At 55.5% G+C, this 17,570-nt stretch overlaps 1 protein-coding gene across 2 annotated transcripts; it reads left to right on the top strand.

Annotated features, from left to right (window-relative positions):
• Positions 1–103: 103 nt before the first annotated feature.
• On the top strand, positions 104–15,290 carry COPE (coat protein complex I subunit epsilon). Of its 2 annotated transcripts, XM_037028946.1 has the most exons (10): positions 104–274; positions 5,533–5,595; positions 5,842–5,942; positions 8,902–9,054; positions 10,297–10,350; positions 10,849–10,930; positions 12,045–12,200; positions 13,821–13,889; positions 14,900–14,974; positions 15,079–15,290. In XM_037028946.1, the coding sequence occupies exons 1-10, from the start codon at positions 149–151 to the stop codon at positions 15,124–15,126; spliced, it is 927 nt and encodes a 308-aa protein (XP_036884841.1). In that variant the 5' UTR covers positions 104–148; the 3' UTR covers positions 15,127–15,290. The 2 variants fall into 2 exon arrangements, with proteins under 2 accessions (XP_036884841.1, XP_036884842.1); XM_037028947.1 differs by lacking the exon at positions 12,045–12,200.
• The last annotated feature ends 2,280 nt before the right edge of the window (positions 15,291–17,570 follow it).

Consider the following 17,570-nt stretch of genomic DNA (forward strand, 5'->3'; position numbering starts at 1 on the left):
GGACCTTTACTACTCTCGATTAAGATCCTCTCTTTGGCTCTTCTTCGAGCCTGAAGGAGCAAACTACATTGCCCGGCGTGCCCGCGGAGTCACCCTGTTTCCGGCCGACGTGTCTCTCAGGAAGAGGAGTGGCTAGGAGTAAAGCGACATGGCGCCCCCGGCCCCCGGTCCGTCCTCCGGCGGTTCTGGGGAGGTGGACGAGCTGTTCGATGTGAAGAACGCCTTCTACATCGGCAGCTACCAACAGTGTATCAACGAGGCGCAACGGGTGAAGGTGCGGCCGTTCCGGGGTGGGAACGTTGGGAACGGAGGCGGAGGCTGCTTCCTGGTGGCCGCGGATCGCGCTCTGTTTTTAAAATTTTTTTCGTGGTCGCGTTTCTACTCCCCACGTTTGTCTTCAGAGACAGTGAGGAGTTAATCCTCGTCCTAAGACAAAACCCAAAGCAGTGGCAGTTTTTACTTCCCAGAGCGCTCGCTCTGCAGCCTGGAAGGCATTTCAATAAGGGAGGCGTTTATGCCTCTGTAGTAATAAGAACGGTGATAATTCTCCTTTGTTGGGCGCCGTACTGGCCGCCACACCCTCAATACCTGTGAGGTAGAAACTTTTTGTCCTCATTTTGCAGATGAGAATACTAACGTTCAAGAAAGAAATGACTTCCGTGACGTTACCTGCCCCATTAGCCCGGTTATTAGGTCAGGCAGTGTGTTCGTGCTGGGCTTAAAACGGTGACAATACAGACAAAACTCTCAACTGTCTTTTGCACATCTCAGCCTCGCGAGGGAGACAGAGTAAATGGGTAAATAAACACGTGAGGATGTGGTGTGATGGAGAGTGGTGGGAATGAGCCTGGCAATTTGAGAGCTAGAAAATAAATCTTCAGGCAGGGAGGGCCCAGCCAGTGAGGACCAGATGACAGGAGAGGGAGCAACTGGGGCTGTTAGCAGGACCTTTGGACATGGGTGTTCTGTCACTTTGAGTGAACCATTGGAAAATTTTTTTAAGGTTTCATTTATTTATCTTTAGAGGAGAGGGAGAGGGGGAGAGAAATACCAATGTATGGTTGCCTCTCGTGAGTCCCCTGCTGGGAACTGGCCTGCAACCCAGGCATGTGCCCTGACTAGGAATCGAACCGCAGTTGTTTGGTTCACAGGCCACCGCTCAACCCACTGAGCTACACTAGCCAGGGTCCATTGGAGAATTTTTAAGAGCAGGGTGCATGACAGCCTAGTGTTACAAAGAGAGTATACAAAGAAGCAAGTGAACAGTAGTTACAACTTGAGCACTATGTATGGGCAAGGGGAGATAGAAAGTGTTTAGTCTGAAATTGGGGGAGGAGTGGCTTTACAAGGGGGCGATCCAGTCAGACCTTACTTCTCTGTCATTTGAACAGAGAGTGAACCTGGAGAAACATCTAACCCCCTAAGTTGCTGCAAAGGCACTAAGGCAGGTATGAGCTCAGAGTAGTCAAGGCATAAGAGGCTGGTGTAGCAGAAGTGGGGGAGGTGTCGAGGAGAAGGAGAATGAGGCCGTCAGGGTGAGGGGCAGGCCCTTGGGGCCACAGCAGGAGTTTGGATTTTATTCCAAAGGTGTAGGGTGCCATCAGGACACCACGGGAGGGAGTGGCAGACATCTTCACAGAAGCAGCCAGATGATTGGGAGGAATTTGGACTCTGAAGTAAAGAAGGCTTGCTTTCCATGGTTCTTACCTTCAGTAGTGAACGCGGTGTTTCTGAGTGTCTATATAACAGAGGTAAAACCTCAAACAGAATTCAGAAAATTGTTAAGATTTGTTGAGATAACATTTGCACAACTGTATTAATTTTATATGGCTGCCTTGACAAGTTACAACAAACGGCTATTAATCTCTCAGGGTTCCTGTAGGTCAGAAGTCCAATACAGCTCTCACCATGCTCATTTCAAGGTGTCAGCCAGGTTGTATCGTTTTTTGGAGGTTCTAGGGAAGAATCTGTTCCCAAACTCATTCAGATTGTTGGCCCTCTGCCTAGGACCACTCTTAGCTCCTAGAGGCTTGTCTCCAGTCCTCAACCTTGAATGTGCCCCCCCACTCCCCCATCTTAGAACCAGCCATGGGATTCTCACAGTTGAAGTCTCTGGAATTTCCCCTTCTGTTGCATTCCTTCTGCCTAGTCTCCGCCTTAAGTCTTCTGTGATTAGACTGGGCCCTCCCAGACAATCAGCACACTCTCTCCATTTTAGGGTCCATAACCTTAATCACATCTGCAAAATCTCTTATGATGTGATGTAAGCTTTTCACAGGTCCCAGGGACTGGCATGGACATATCTGGCAAGCCTTATTCGGCCCACCACCAAAATTGTCTGTGCCTCCTTGTCGGGGTAGTATAGTCTGAAAGAGGATTGAGGTAGACCTGGGCTCAGTGCCAGCTCTCCTATGTTGTCTCTGCAACCAGGGCTGAGTTGCTGTACTTCTCTGAGCCTCAATTTCCCCTCCTGTCAAATGGGAACAATGACACCTACCTCAGTAGGGTCATTGTGAGATTCAGCATTGTGCTCATGTTCACCTTTGGCTTCTGCCGTGTGTCTGTGCTGCTTACACCATAGAAATGTGTTCTGTGAGTCTTCTTACAGCATGCTATGCAGATTTTACATGGCTGCTGAAAGAACCAGTGTGACCTGCTGTATGTAGGGAGTGACTGAAAACAAAGGAAATCATACCAGTGGTCACTCTGCCTAGAGGCACGCACAACTCTGTATCTGAGCCATGGACATGCCAAGACATTATCCCTGAGGCATCCAGAGAATGGAAGCACTGTCCCTGCTGAGCCAACTCATGTCATTTAACTCTGGTCTATACTGCACTGAATACTATCTCAAAAAAGATATGTCGCCTTGGCTGGTGTGGCTTAATGGATTGAGCACCAGCCTGCAAACCAAATGGTCGTTGGTTTGATTCCCAGTCAGGGCACGTGGCTGGGTTGTAGGCCAGGTCCCCGGTGTGGGGCATGCAAGAAGCAAACACACATTGGTATTTTTCTCCCTCTCTCCCTCCCTTCCCCTCTCTCTAAAAATAGAAATGAATAAAATCTTTAAAAAAAAATGTCCACTTGGAACCTGATAATGTGACTTATTAGGAAAAAGGGTCTTTGCAATGTAACTTAAATTTTTTTTTTAAATTTTAGAGAGGACAGGGGAGAGAGAGAAACATCAATTTATTGTTCCACTAACTTACACATTCACTGATTGGTTCTTGTATGTGCCCTGACCAGGGATTGAACCCACAACCTTGGTGTATCACTCTAACTGACAACACTCTAACTGAGCTAAATGGCCAGGGCCATTTGTAAGTCAGTGAAGGATCTCTAGATGAGATCAGACAGGATTTAGGAAGGCCCTAAACACTGGTGTCCTTCTAAGAGAAAGACACAGAGAGGTTCAAGTCAGAGAAGATGAAGGCAGAGGTTGGGGTGATACAGCCATAAAACAAGGAGCCAGCAGAAGCTGGACAAGGCAAAGGATTCTCAACTAGAACTTTTGGAGGGAGTGTGGCCCTGCCAACACCTTGATCTTGTACTTCTGGCCTCCAGAACTGTGAGAAATAAGCTTCCATTGTTTTAAGCCCCCTGTTTGTGGTAGTTTGGTGCAGTGGCCCCAGCTACCTCGGGCAGACACGAACTGAGATGGCCCAGGAGGAAGGCTGATGTATCTTAACACTATGTCCCCATCGTGTCCCTGTTTGTCAGATATTTCTGTAGTGCCCACAAGATGGCAGGCACCACCCAGGTATTGGGGATGAAACAGAAGAAAGCCTCAGAGGAGCTGACCATCTTGTGTGGTCAGGAGACTGATGGCTACAAAGACAGTAAGGGGAGGGGATGCAGACCCTGCACCCCACTCCATCACTAGCCTCTCTAGATAGACCTCTTGCTCTCAGGCTTGGCTGCACCTGAGGGGTGCACTGCCTGGGGGCCAGAAGGTGCGCGCTGGTGTCAGGCAGTGCTGGTAGGCATAGGCCCCTGGCTTTGCTGGTTTCTGAGCTCCCAGGTGATTCAGATGAACTGTCGGTACTGGGGGCGCGGGAGCTCACCTGGTGGCATGCATCTGTCTGTACATCTGTCCTGTTCTTACACCTCCAGAAGCTCTTCTTTCTTTGGCTGATTGAGAGGGTCCTGAGCATTCACAGGTAGCTTCTAGGTGAGACCTGGGCAGTCCAGGGGGGTCGGTGGTGCCTGTTTTACAGGTGCGGCAGCTGAGGCCCAGAATCACCTCTGGGACCCAAGGTCCTCCTCAGGATCTCCCACTGTGTCCTTGCTTTGAAGACACCAAGAGCCAGTATGTCTGTTTTTTTACTGAGGGTGGTGTGGGGCCACCCAGATAGGCTGTCCTCACCACCATCCACCTCTGAGGGTCATTTGAAAGTCATTTATTTAGCAGATGTGTTCCAAATCATGGCCAGATCCCCAGCCCGATCACTAAGGCCAGAGATACCCACTGCGGCTCTGTGGTGAAGGTGGGCTGAGACGGCTGGGGCCAGGAGCCAGCTTCCTGTTTGTTCTCTCCCTTGGCCTGGGAGGAGGACACACTCCCGGTGCTCACCCTCCTCACCCCCACCCCTCAGGCTGGGGAGAAGGTGTGGTGACAAGGAATCTGGTTCTCACCCTGAGGGAGGGCAGTCCTGGCGTACCCTGACCTGTGGAACTCCAGACCCTTTGTCCCTGTGCTTTGGCAGCTGTGCAGGTGTCTCTATGAGGCTGTTGTAGAGGCCACTCCGAGGCGGCTGGGCCCCCTTTCTGCCTCACTCTCCCTCCCAGCCCCCCGGGGTGTGTCCCAGTGCTGCCGCCCTCTGGGTTCAGCTGCTTGTGCTCCCCACCCCTGTCCCAGGCACCAAAGGGCCTCTAGGAAGTTGGCCAGCACCCTGGGGTCCAAAAACTTTTCTCCCACGAAGGCTCCCTCATCTGTGTGCATCCTCCTGGGACCTTCCTCACAGCCCCACAGTGAGTGACATATGAGGTGACTTCTGCTTCTCAGCCCTGGGCAATGGCTGGGCAGAGGGGGTGCAGCCTATGGACCTTGCACCCAAGTACGTGGAGGTCCCGAGGTCTCACCTGGCCCAGGCTAGACACAGACGTCACTGTGCTGGGACAGCAAAGCTAAGGCCTCTCAGAAGGGAGGCAAACCTTCATCTCTTCTGTGTGCCTTGTTGAAAGAGTATTTTGAAAACAAAAGCAGGACAGGAGCAGGCTACATGGAAGTATCTGTGCTCCAGCATCATTCGTTCTCTTGTCCTGTGGCTGGAGCAGTTGTGACACTTTCAGTGGCCAGTTCCTCGCCTGGATGAATAGCTGACAGTTGAGCCCCCTTCCCAGGTGATGTTGGGATGGGATCAGGTGCCCACCATGCTATGTGTCCTCAGTGGAGGTCACTCCTGCTGCCCAAGGTTATAGGAAACTGGGAGCCAGGGCCTGGACTCCCTCGGGGGAGTTGTTTGCTCCTGTATTCGGAGACCCTGTCCAGCACATGGCCCTCAGCATCCTAACCCACATCTGCTTCCACAGCTGTCGAGTCCGGAGAGAGATGTGGAAAGGGATGTCTTCCTGTACAGAGCATACCTCGCACAGGTGAGCATGGGCTGTGACCACCACCGTCCCTGAGATGCCAGAGTAAGGAACAACATGCTGAGTTGGAGTGGGCATCTGGAAGGATGAGAGGTACCTGGGTGTGGTGGGTGCGGGCTCCTGGTGTTGGGGCTTCGTTGAGTGATGGTGGAGCCCCGAGAAGCCCTCTGTGCTCCAGGGACTCAGGACATAGAAACCTTATGGCAGGCGAGGACAGGTGGAGCTGACAGCATGCTTGTCTCACCACAGAGGAAGTACGGCGTGGTTCTGGACGAAATCAAGCCTTCCTCGGCCCCTGAGCTCCAGGCTGTGCGCATGTTTGCGGAGTACCTGGCCAACGACAGCCAGAGGTAAGGGTTGGGGAGTCCCTCCTCCTTGCTCCCTTACTTCCCTGTGCTTTGGTTTTTCCCTCGCTTGCACAGTGGGGAGCAGTGATGGATTGCGCTTCAAAGGCGTCTGGGGGATCAGAGGTAGGCCATGTGTGTAGATGCCCTCAGGAATTCCAAGGGGCTCCCTTGGAATGTACAGCCCTGGGCATTGCAGAGGAGGCCTTAGCATGACAGGACAGGGGAAGTGGCTATACCTCCCCGGTACCTGCTGCTTGTCTTTCTAGGAGGGGGTCAGGTGGAGTACAGGTGGAGTTACACCAAACCTCACCCTAAGTTGTGGGTCCTCCCTGGCCCCAGAATGCAGAGCAACAATTGTCAAACTTAATGAGAGCAGTGGCCAGGAGAGGTTGGGGAGGGGCGGTAAGGACCTGTAAGTCTCACGCCCTCCTGTGGCCCAGGGTGGGCCTCGCATGCCCACACTCGGGCCAGGACGGAGCTCCACAGAACTGGACCCGCCTGTGCTTGGCCACTCAGCGTGCTGGCCTCAGGCGATTCCTGCTTTTCTTTTTCTCGGGCTATTTTGCACTGCAGGATGCTCATCCAGGGGCATGTGAGCTCACACCTGGCTGTGGTTCGGAGTCAGGTAACTCCACTTTACCTGTGCAAGGAGCATTCACACAACTGGCGGCCTCCTAGGCCCACAACAGGGAGCTGTTGTGCTCCGCATTGGGGCCAGCAGCCGCCCCACCTTGTCGCAGCCCCAGGAATCCACCCCGACCCTGCCCTGCCACTCATAGCATCTGATGCCTCACAGAGGGGCCTTCCCCAGTCTCTGCCCTTTGGAGCTTCCTGGACCAGGGTGTGGTCCTGACCTTGGCGCCACCATGCTTCCCTCATGGGCCACTGCAGCTGTAGGTGAGGGTCTCTCTTGTGACCCACCCTGCCCCAACCTCTGCTTCAGCAACACCCTGTCACCATCTCCTGTTGTTGGGCTCCTTCGCCCATGAAGCCCAAGGCTCAGGGGCTTTACTTATGACCAGTAGCAGCTGAATATACCCCTCAGAAGACATGTCCGTGTCCTGGCTCCCAGAAACTTAATGTGATCTCTCTGGAAGTGGGGCGTTTGCAGATGTGCGTAGTTAGATCATCCTGGGCGTAGGATGGGCCCCAAGTCCAGTGACTGGTGTTCTCATAAGAGACAAAATAAGAGATAGGAGAATACGGCAGCGGAGATTAGGGTGAAACGTGCACACACCGAGGGCTGCTGCAGCCCCTGGCAGCTGGAGAGAGGCCTGAGACAGACTCTGTTAGAGCCTTCGGAAGGAGCAGATCCTGCCCACACCTCGATCTCAGATTTCTGGTCTCCAGACCTGTGAGAGAATGAACTCCTGTTTGATTCTCCACTTCATGGTGCTTTGTGTCGGCAGCCCCAGGATACCAAGATAAGGGGCCTCCCAAGGCCGTCATTTCTCCCGCTCTGTACTTCACTAGCCAGGGCGACAAGCCCCATTCTCATATGGAAGGGGAGGTAACCCCAGGGACCCTCCAGGAGCAGTGGTCGCTGTGATCATTACAAAAAAGAGCCCACAGGCAGCACGGGGCACGGGTGAGTGCTCAGGAAAGCAGAGGGGCGTGTGGTACATCCATCCCAGCAGCACAAACTGCTGCCCTTGCAGATGGCCAGCAAGCAAACAATGGAGAAAGTACCAGAGGCCATGAGGATAACTACAGTACATGGTGGGAACAGTATACAACACTAATGTCGCAATGACAACAGCAGGCAGCATGTCAGCACACAGGAGTGTGCCAGGGACCAGGCAGGAAACTTCAGGAGGTGGCTCAGGCTCCTCACACCAACCCCAAGTGACCCCTGTACACAAGCCCACTGTGCAGAGCAGGAGACAGGCTCCAGTGTGAAGTCAGTGTGAAGTCATTTGTCCTTCAGGCACTTCCTTAGTGAGTGTGGAGATAGTGACAGACATGTCCCTATCTTCTAGGGGCCCCCAGACCCCTAGAAGGGGTCCAAACACAGGCACTTGTCCAGTAGTACCCTAGGACCTGTATGGTAGATATGCATTTGTAGAGACTGGACCCTGAATAGCAGTGGCGATGCAAGCTGGACCCACATCTCGCTTCTCTGGTTATCTGCTCAGCAGGCCTTTATTTTTATTTATTTATTTATTTATTTAAGATTTTATTTATTTATCTTTAGAGGGGAAGGGAAGGAGAGAATCATCAATGTATGGTTGCTTCTCGTGAGTCTCCTGCTGGGAACTGGCCTGCAACCTAGGCATGTGCCCCGACCAGGAATCAAACCGCAATCCTGTGGCTTGCAGGCCTGCGCTCAATCCACCGAGCTACGCCAGCCAGGGCTCAGCAGACCTTTAAAACATGGGGATTCAGCTCCATTTTCCAGTTAAGCAGACCATGGCTTAGGGTCCCTGGGGCTGCAGGATGTCCGACTGATCCTTGTCCCAACCTTGGTTCCAGCTGGGTGGCCATCCCCTAGCCCCCAGCCTAGCATGTCACCCACCTGACAAGCTAGGCCAGGACACAGGCCTCTTCAGAAATACAATGACATCACTAGTGTACGATTCATCTATGCGGCCTCATTTGCTCCCACAGGCCAGCCTGTCCCTCCATGCCAGGGCAGAGTGGACACAGCAACCTGCTAGCTCTGAGGTCCAGGGGATCCTGGGTCTGGGCTATCATTTATGCTGTTTGGTGGCCACGGCCCCTCCTGCACTGAATCTCCCCATGAGGCCTGGAGTGCCCAGCTTTGGTGTCCCTGTCTGTGTGAGGTGAGAAGTGCCTCGTGGGAAGGTGGCGAGGCTGGCATGCAGTGGCGCTAAATAGCTGGTCCTGTTCTCCCTCACTGGTGGGCATCCGTGAGGGCCTACCTCACCCTCTTTGGGTGTGTCTGCTCCCACAGAGAGAGCACCGCTTCCTGCTGTGGGCCCTAAGTGTCGTGTCTTAACAGGGACATAATTATTGCCGAGCTAGACCGAGAGATGAGCAGGAGTGTGGATGTGACCAATACCACTTTCCTGCTGATGGCTGCCTCCATCTACTTCCATGACCAGAACCCAGACGCTGCCCTGCGTGCACTGCACCAGGGGGACAGCCTGGAGTGGTGAGTGCATACCCTGTTCTGGGGCAGTGGCCTGGAGGGGGAACGGCCTGAAGGGGTGAGTAGCCCTTCCAGTCGCTGGGTTGCTCAGGGCCTCTTTGTTGTCATGGGAATGGTGAGGTGGAGGCTGCTTTGAGAGGTCTACAGGGTCCAGGCCTCCTTTCAGGCTGCAGCTCCCATTCTTGGTTCAGTAGACACTCCTTTCTGCACACCTGGGCCACTGTTTTAAGGACACAGTGCCCAGGGCTAAAAACCCTGTTTTGAGGGCAGAACAGAAAGTACTTTTGTCTCTGCTCACGGTTTCTGCACACACCCCCTTGTGTTCTGGTCCTAGCTGTTCCAAGAGCTCCCTGCGTTCCCTCTGCCTGCAGGCCCTTCCCTGAGGCTGACCCTTGTTTAGGGCACTCCAGGGCTGGGGCTCTGGAGCCCAGCTCAGCATGTAGTCAGCTCCACCATGCACCCCAAGAGGCCACTCTGAGCCTGCAGTGCATCCAGAGTGCCGTGTCCAGAGCTCTGGCCCCAGAGGTTGCAGCTGCCCACTCCTGTGAGCTCTTGGTGCCCACCCTCCCTTGGTTGGTTGTCACCGCACATTTGTTACATATCTGTTCATACCTCAATATCTGTCCCACCTCAATCTGGAAAGGGGTTTGCAGCAGCTTAGAAACAGGTGTGGTGCAGGGTCAACAAGGCAGTGGAGTCCATGAGTGTTTCTGAGGCTCCTACCAGGGCTGCTCTGGGTACTGGGTCACGTTCTAGCAGGAAAACTGGGATGCGAGCAGCCACGTAAGTAGTAAGCAGTGACAACTGTTGAGGACTGAAACGGAGGCAGTGGGTGTGGGAATTGAAGGGGTCATCACATGCCCCACACAGCACTGCTTCTGTGACTGAATTTGGGAAGTGGCTGTGGTGGGGCACGGATATGGTTCTCAGCCTGGGCATGGTGCCCATGGGCCTGGAGTCTGCACCCTCGGGACCCTGCGGGAGCTCCCAGCCCAAGGGTGATCACTGGTGAGATGTGAGAGCCAGGGCCCTGGGCAGTGGAGAGGGGCTGGGCCCACTGAGCCATGCCCAGGTTTGAAATCAGCTCTGCCAGGCTGGTGGTCAGCCTCAGTGTCCCCCTCTCCAAGGCAGGGCTGGTGGCCCAAGCACTCATAGGAATGATCTGGAAGGTGGCACCCACATGAAATGAGCTTTGATGGGAGTAGAGTGGGAAGGTGCCCACTGACTCTCTGCCCTGTCCCACAGCATGGCCATGACAGTGCAGATCCTGCTGAAGCTGGACCGCCTGGACCTTGCCCGGTAGGTCCCACTCTGTCCCCGCCCAGGGCTTCTGGGCTGGGGTCTGTACATCAGGGTCATCTGCATAGTGACAAGGCCAGGTCAGGATCCCATGTTCTTTGGAAACCAGGTCTCTGCCCTCAGGGGGCATTCAGCATGAGGACCGACCTAGAACCCTCCCTGAGACCCAGAACATGGTGGCATGATCGTTTCTCTAGTTATTTTATTCCAGTCCATTGGGTGACACACCATCCTTATCCACCTTTCTATGCAGGGATGGGGGGGGGGGGGTGGCACTGTCTCTGCCTCAGTTTCCATCTGTGATTCAGGTAGTGGGCAGAGTTGGGGTGGGCTTTACCAGTGTGGTGGTGCAGTCATGTCTGAGCCAAAGGTTGGGGGTGTCTGAGCCAGAGCCTGTGAGCCAGCATGAGTGTGTGCCCCATGAGCAGGCAGCAGGATGAGGAAGGGGGCAGCAGCCAAGCCGCGTGACTCTCTCCCACCCCTCTCCTCCACCCCTAGGAAGGAGCTAAAGAAAATGCAGGACCAAGACGAGGACGCCACCCTCACCCAGCTGGCCACTGCCTGGGTCAACCTAGCTGTGGTGAGCCCTTGGCCCTTCTGGGGGCCAGACTTTGCAGGAACATTAGAGTACCAGGAGGTGGCCCCCTGAATCTAGAGCTGCTGCTCCCATTGCGGGGGTACGGGTGTAGGATTCCATGGATACACTGGACTGCTGCCTGTTTCGGGCCAGGGGCCCATCCCCCCAGAGGAACCCTCCAGCCCAGGCCGTCTCTGGCATGTTTCTCATTTCACGCAGCCTTAACCCCATTCCAGGCTTCTTGCAGCAGAGTGTCTTGGCCAGAGTCAGAGTGAACAAGTCTGGCTAGGGGCTCCAGCCAGACTTGGGGTGCCTCTGCCCACATGTGTCCCAGGGTTATGCCCCCTCCTCCAGGGTCCGACCCTGTGCCTGGATACTGCTCAGCTTGCTCTCTGTGCTCCTAGCTCTGGGCAATTGCCAATATCCCCCTGGCACCTTCCCCCACATGCCTGGGCACCTCATCCTCCATCTCCTGGCAACAGCCTTTTTCTGGTTTCTGGCACTTGGCTCCCATTCTCTGAATTGCTGTTTTGTATGAACCTTTTAAAATGTGCTCCCCATCTGCGTGTCTATACTGCCCTTGAGTTTGAGGCCTCACCCAGGCTGGTTTCCAGTATGTGTTCAGTTTAGTGGGACAAGCCCCCAACAACTCTCTCTGGTAGCCTTACCTGTTTTCACAAGCACATCTTGGTCTCAGGCTCCCTTGCAAGTGTGACCCTGCATCTTTAGCAAGAGGACAGGATTCAGAACCTGGCAGACAGGGGCAGGGCTAGAGTAGAGACCACCCTTGATGAATCATGTGACCCAGTGGTTTCCACTTGACAGCAGCCTGGATGCCCATGGGCCACTTCTACCTTTGGAAGCTTCAGCTTGAAGTCTGTAACCTGAGGGTTTGGGGGGCCAAAGTGAAGTGCCTGTCTGCCACTTTGGCCCAGCCAGCAGAGTGCAGGCTGTGGGGGGTCTCTGCAGGGGGCAGTGTCTAAGGAGGGCCTGCCGTGGGCTGGCCAGGCCAGATCGTCTCTGCGGAGTGCTCGAATTGCTCTGCTCCATGAGGGAGCAGGCTGGGGGAGGGCTGGCAGCAGGTGACAAGGCTGTGATGTCAGAACTATCCCCACAGGGTGGTGAGAAGCTGCAGGACGCCTACTACATCTTCCAGGAGTTGGCTGACAAGTGCTTGCCCACCCTGCTTCTGCTTAATGGACAGGCGGCTTGCCACATGGCCCAGGGCCGCTGGGAAGCCGCTGAGGGCGTGCTGCAGGAGGCACTGGACAAGGTAGGGCAGGCCCAGCCCACGCCCTAGGGCTCCCAGGGAGGATGGCAGGTGACACAGCCGCATGGGGATTTTAATGCTAGATCAACTGAAAATTGTGATTCAGACAAAAATCCTGATTCCAGCTTCTCCTTGGCGATGGGAGGACCTCATCAGCTAGGGCCTGAGTCAGCCCGAGCTGAGTGGACATGCGTGCCCCAGCCTTTCCTTGCTGTCACCTTGGCTGCCTGGTCTGGGAGCCTCATTGTGGTGCCTCACCGGGTCTGTATTTGGAAGAGACACCTGCTATTCACTGTGAGGGTGGCAGGCTGCAGACCAGAGGTGACTGGACCCTGTCAAAAGAACAAACAAAAAAAGACCAAGAACATTGTCCACTGAAATAGCTACAGTTCTCTTCTCTCCACCAACATCTGAGGTCCTTCACTGTATTTTTATTTTTTTCTAAAGATTTTATTTATTTATTTTTAGAGAAAGAGGAAGGGATAGAGAAAGGGAGAGAAACATTAATGTGTGGTTGCCTCTTGTGCACCCCCAGCTGGGGATCTGGCCTGCAACACAGGCATGGGTGCTGACCAAGAATCAAACAGGTGACCCTTTGGTTCCTAGGCGGGCACTCAATCCACCAAGCCACACCAGCCAGGGCTTCTTTGTCTTTTTATAACCAGAAAAGTTATCAAAGCTTTGTCCATTTTTGGAAAACACCTGTTAATATAAGGAGACACACCAGTCGGAACTTTTCTCCCTTTTCCTCTGTGCGAAGGGACGAATTATCTGAATGTCATCTGCGGAGTGGGAACAGGCCAGAAGGGTGTCAGTGTGGCGGTCCTGTGGGCCGGTGTCCTTAGGCTGCACTGGTGGAGCTACCGTATCCTGTCAGGATGCCTGTGCTGGCAGGAGGAGCTGGGTCTCCAAAAAGAAGGGCGGCCTGGGTGGAGCGTGCCTGCACAGGTCGCTCATCCTGGGTGGTGCATCTCTGCCTCCGTTGCTTCAGCAGGGCTCCCCGCCATGTCCCTGCCTCATAGCCACCAAGGGCCTGGCCTAGGTTTCTGGCCAAGGCAGTGGACAGCCGGTTCCCAGGGTTCCCTATGCTTCAGAGCCCAATGTGGGCGGGCGGGGTGATGTCACCCTCCTGGAGGTTCTGGTAATTTCCCAGCAACTTCCTGCCAAGGCCTCCAGGGAGTAGGCTGGGTGGGTGGGGTCCACTTGTGGCAGCCCTGAGGCTGGTCAGTGAGGCTGCCTTTGGCCTGGCGTTACTTTGAGATTTGAGATTCTTGTGATAAATAGGCCCCTCCAATTCCCCAGTTGTGCCAGGCAAGGGGATTCTGTCCCAGTCTGATCTAATGAGGCAGTAAGCTCAGAGGGGAAGCAGCTGGCATGGGCATGTGGGAGGGCAGGAGGGGCATCTCTGAGATCACTGCCTTACAGATTGGCTGGTGTGGGAAGCACTTAGGGTCTTGGAGCCTTGATCCTGTCCCACATCTGAGGTTGTGACCTTATGTAGGTCATGTCCCCGCCCCAGGACAGGGGGGGAGGGATATTATCCTGCCCAAGATGGGAGTAAGTAGGTCAAATTCAGGGTCTAGAGGTGCTAACCCTTCTTGCCTGGTGTCCCCATGTTTTCAGGACAGTGGCCACCCGGAGACTCTGGTTAACCTCATCGTCCTGTCCCAGCACCTGGGCAAGCCTCCTGAGGTAGGCCCTCTGCCCCCAGCCAGGTACAGGGGGTTATCCGGCCCTCATGATGCCATCTTGGGGGTGGGCAGAGGTTTGTGCTTTAGCCTCGGCTCCAAAGGAAGCCCAGGGCCTCAGAATCTGCACCTCGGTTGGCCTGGGGTCAGGGCAAAAACCCATTCCCCACAGATGGGCCCTGGGAAGTTGGAGTTGTGGGTGCTCCCCCAGGCCCCCACCCTGGCCAGGGCCACAGGTCAACTGTTCCCATGGGTCCTATGGACAAGTGGTCAGAGGCTCAGAGAAGGCACTTGGGCTGGGACCCCAGCCTGTGCCGCCTCATGGTGTGGGGTAGGCAACAGGATGGAAAAGGGGCCCAGGAGAGTGACCCCACTTTGCCTGAGGGTGGGGAGGGAGATGGATGGTGGAGTGCTGCTCGTTCAGGTGACTGGCCCAGCTGGCCAGGGCCCAGCCAGGGCTTCAGGGCAGCTGCTTCCTGGCCCTTGGAGGAGGGCTCCCAACAGCCTCAGCCAAGGTGGTGCAGGACAGGTAGTATGACCTTCCCACTCCAGAAACAGGCCTAGACGCCTAGTCTCAGGGAGATAGAGCCAGACAGGTGCCCCAGCCCCATACGGTCAGAGCTGGGCCTAACTGGCAGGGTCAGCCTGGCAGCAAAGGCTCTGCTGGGGCCCAGGTTTCAGTCTGCAGGACTCTGGGTACCTCAGACCCATCTCCCTTTCCAACCCCATCCGCCTTGACTTGCCCTCCACTTTTCCTGGCCTCCCACTCTCGCCCAGGACCCAGGGCCCTGCCCTGTCCACTCCTGTGAACCCTGAGTTGCATAGCCCATCCACATGTCAAGCCCAGGTTCTAGGCCAGGTCCTGTTCAGGTGGGGCAATGGAGGGCATGTAGGGAGATCAGGTCTCCTGGCAGGGAGTCTGCTGGGTGGTCCTTATCCCACCCACCCCTGCCCTGTGTGTCAGAGCCACAGGGATTCCTCTGTTCAGCTAACCCAGCCTCACCTTCCCCACAGGTGACAAACCGCTACCTGTCCCAGCTGAAGGATGCCCACAGGTCCCACCCCTTCATCAAGGAGTACCAGGCCAAGGTGAGCCCCACACCCCCTAGGCCTGCCAGGGAGGGACCAGAACTCGGGCCCCGACTCACATGTGCTCCCCTTTCTCTCTTTTTGTCTCTCGTTTCATGCCGAAGGAAAACGACTTTGACCGCCTAGTACTGCAGTACGCCCCCAGCGCCTGAGGCTGGCCCCAGATGCAGTTTCTGCGGTGGGAAGGTGAGGCCCACCTATGCTGCCCTCCCCACTGGGCACCGGCCTTCATCCTTTCCCCCTCACTTTGGCTGGCCAGAGGCAGAGGCTAGAAGCCCAGCCCCCTTCTGTCAATAAATGTCTTCACATGTATCCCCACCCAATCCATGTTTGCTCTAGACACTTGGAGGGGGGCGTGTGGGAAAGAAGGCTGGGGCAGGAAGGTCCTGGGCACAGGGTCCTGGAGACCAGGATCTATGAACAGCAGCTGCAGGGACGCCCTTGGCCCTCAAAACAGTTGTTCTGTGCCGCTGAGCTGAGGGCGGCACAGCCATGTCCCCCAAGCCCAGTTGGCAGCCAGGGAAACAGGCACAGAGAGGTCACGGTCATCGTGACAGACATTAGAATTCTCAAACCCAGGATCCCTGGCTGGTCTGTAGGTGGTGAGGGGCCGGAAGCATGCGGGTCTCAGCTTGGCTGAGCATGGAAGGTGTGTGATGGGTCCTTGTGAAGTAAACGTCAGCCCCCGCCAGGCTGGTGCTCCGCAGGCCCCTGCTCTGCTCCTTGCTGCTGCTGTGCAGGGAGTCATCGCCAAATCTGAGACCCACTGTCCTGGGGGCTGAGGGTGCTGGAGTGTCGTGGTCGCCAAAGCACTGAGCTCCTGCTGGGAGAGAGAAACACGGTGATTGCCCTGCAAGATAGGGAGAAGCAGAACAACAGACGGAGGTGGGTGGGTGGGTTAGGGGGCCTCTGGGATGAGGTCACCATCAACTGTGTCCATGAAAACCGTAAGAAGTTGCTGCCAGGCCAGGTCCTAGGGAATGAGCATCTGAGGCAGCAGGAACCAACCATACGAAGGCTCTGAGCCCACACTGGGCTGCATGTGCTTGACAGGGCTTCCTGTCCTTTGTTACTGGACCAAGTTTGGGTCCTTCCCAGGAGGAAATAAGACACCTGGGTTCCCAGTACCTGTCGTCGCCTGCCTCAGAGGTGGCTGTCCACACCCCGTCCCTGGTTGCCAGGACAGGACACACAGCAAGGAACCCCCATCAGTGGAGCTGGCCAAGAGCTCAGCGGGGGGGGGGGGGCGGGGGGGGAGGGAGGTACAGAGAAGAACTCCCCCGGCAGGGGCATCAGTGCAGCAAGAGGAGACCTTCCCTCTCAGGTGGGGCAGGAAAGGGGTACCAGCCCAGAGACCTCAGCATCCCCTTACCAGTCTCCTGGTGTCTGGGAGCCCTGGTCCCCAACTGCCAGTACCAGGAGCTATTTTCCATTCCTGCCCTACACCCATCCATTGGCGGCCTCCTGTCCGTGCCCTGCCAGAATGAAACTCGAGGCTGGGCTGGGCCAGGCCGGTGGGCAGGAGCCCTCTCCCATTACTGATGAGCACCATGGACACCAGATAGTGCTGGGTGGGAGGACAGAGATGGGTTGTTAGGAAGGTCTAGGGCTGGTCCACAGGCTGGTCTGGACCTGTGGGGGAGTGTCCAGCTAGCCCAGGACCTCCAAGCCCCTTTGCCTGCCAGATTGGCTGTGGCATTAATCATCCAATAGGAAGGATGAACCCCCCCTGTGCACATGCACATTCAAAAATAGTAGGAGGTACAGCAGGACAGCTGGTGAGAAGTGCCAAGGAGAAGACTGATGGGGGGCGGGGTGCTAAGGGAGGTACGGTGAGCAGGTGACATTGTGAGTAAAGCCTGAAGTTGGAGGAAGAGGAGCCCTGCCAGTACCTAGAACAACTCTGGAGGCAGGGGGAACAGCCAGTGCAAAGGCCCTGAGGCAGAACTGTGTCTGCAGTGTTCGGTGTTGGAGGAACAGGGAGGAGCCCAGTGTGGCTGTAACAGAGGGAAGAAGTGGAGAGGAGAGCAGATGGTGAGTCATAGGAGTCAAACTTTTACTCTGAGTAATGGAAATCGTGGGGACTGAGAGCAGGGAAGGCTCCCTCTGACCTCTTTGTGAGGTCAGGAGGATGTCAGGCAGAAGGTGGCCCAGGACCACCTGAGGCAGTACAGGTGCAGAGAAGTGGCAGGATTCAAGAACATTTGGGGGTGGGGCCACAGAATGTACTGCAGGGTGGGATGGGGTGGGGGGTAGAGAAGAAACGAGGTCCCCTTGACTCCTATCTGTTTTCACCTGTGCACCATGCAGGCAGGTCAGGCTAATGGCTGCATGGGACCTAGCCCAACTCCTGGCACTGTGCACCTCAAAGGCTAGGTGATAACATCCTTGGGGTGGGGGGGGGGACACAGGTGGGCAGGAGTCATTGGGGTTGGGGCTGGGGTTGTCAGTGCCAGGTGAGGTAATGTCCCCAACAGGTGACCAGCGCCCTCCATGATGACTGTTCAGGGCTTCAGGCATAGACCCTAGTCAGTGGGTGCCAGAGGGTTACCTGGGGTGGTCCCAATAAAGCCTGGTCTTGATCCATCTTCTGAGC

This window comes from Sturnira hondurensis, unplaced genomic scaffold (assembly GCF_014824575.4).
Source record: "Sturnira hondurensis isolate 20B ecotype Veracruz unplaced genomic scaffold, ASM1482457v3 Scaffold0020119, whole genome shotgun sequence".
Taxonomy (NCBI): Eukaryota; Metazoa; Chordata; class Mammalia; order Chiroptera; family Phyllostomidae; genus Sturnira; species Sturnira hondurensis.

Coding starts and splice junctions, on each gene's coding strand:
- COPE (XM_037028946.1), top strand. CDS start 149: ATGGCGCCCCCGGCCCCCGGTCCGTCCTCCGGCGGTTCTGGGGAGGTG. Junction 10,931..12,044: donor CCTGGGTCAACCTAGCTGTG/GTGAGCCCTTGG, acceptor CTATCCCCACAG/GGTGGTGAGAAGCTGCAGGA. Junction 14,975..15,078: donor TCAAGGAGTACCAGGCCAAG/GTGAGCCCCACA, acceptor TTCATGCCGAAG/GAAAACGACTTTGACCGCCT.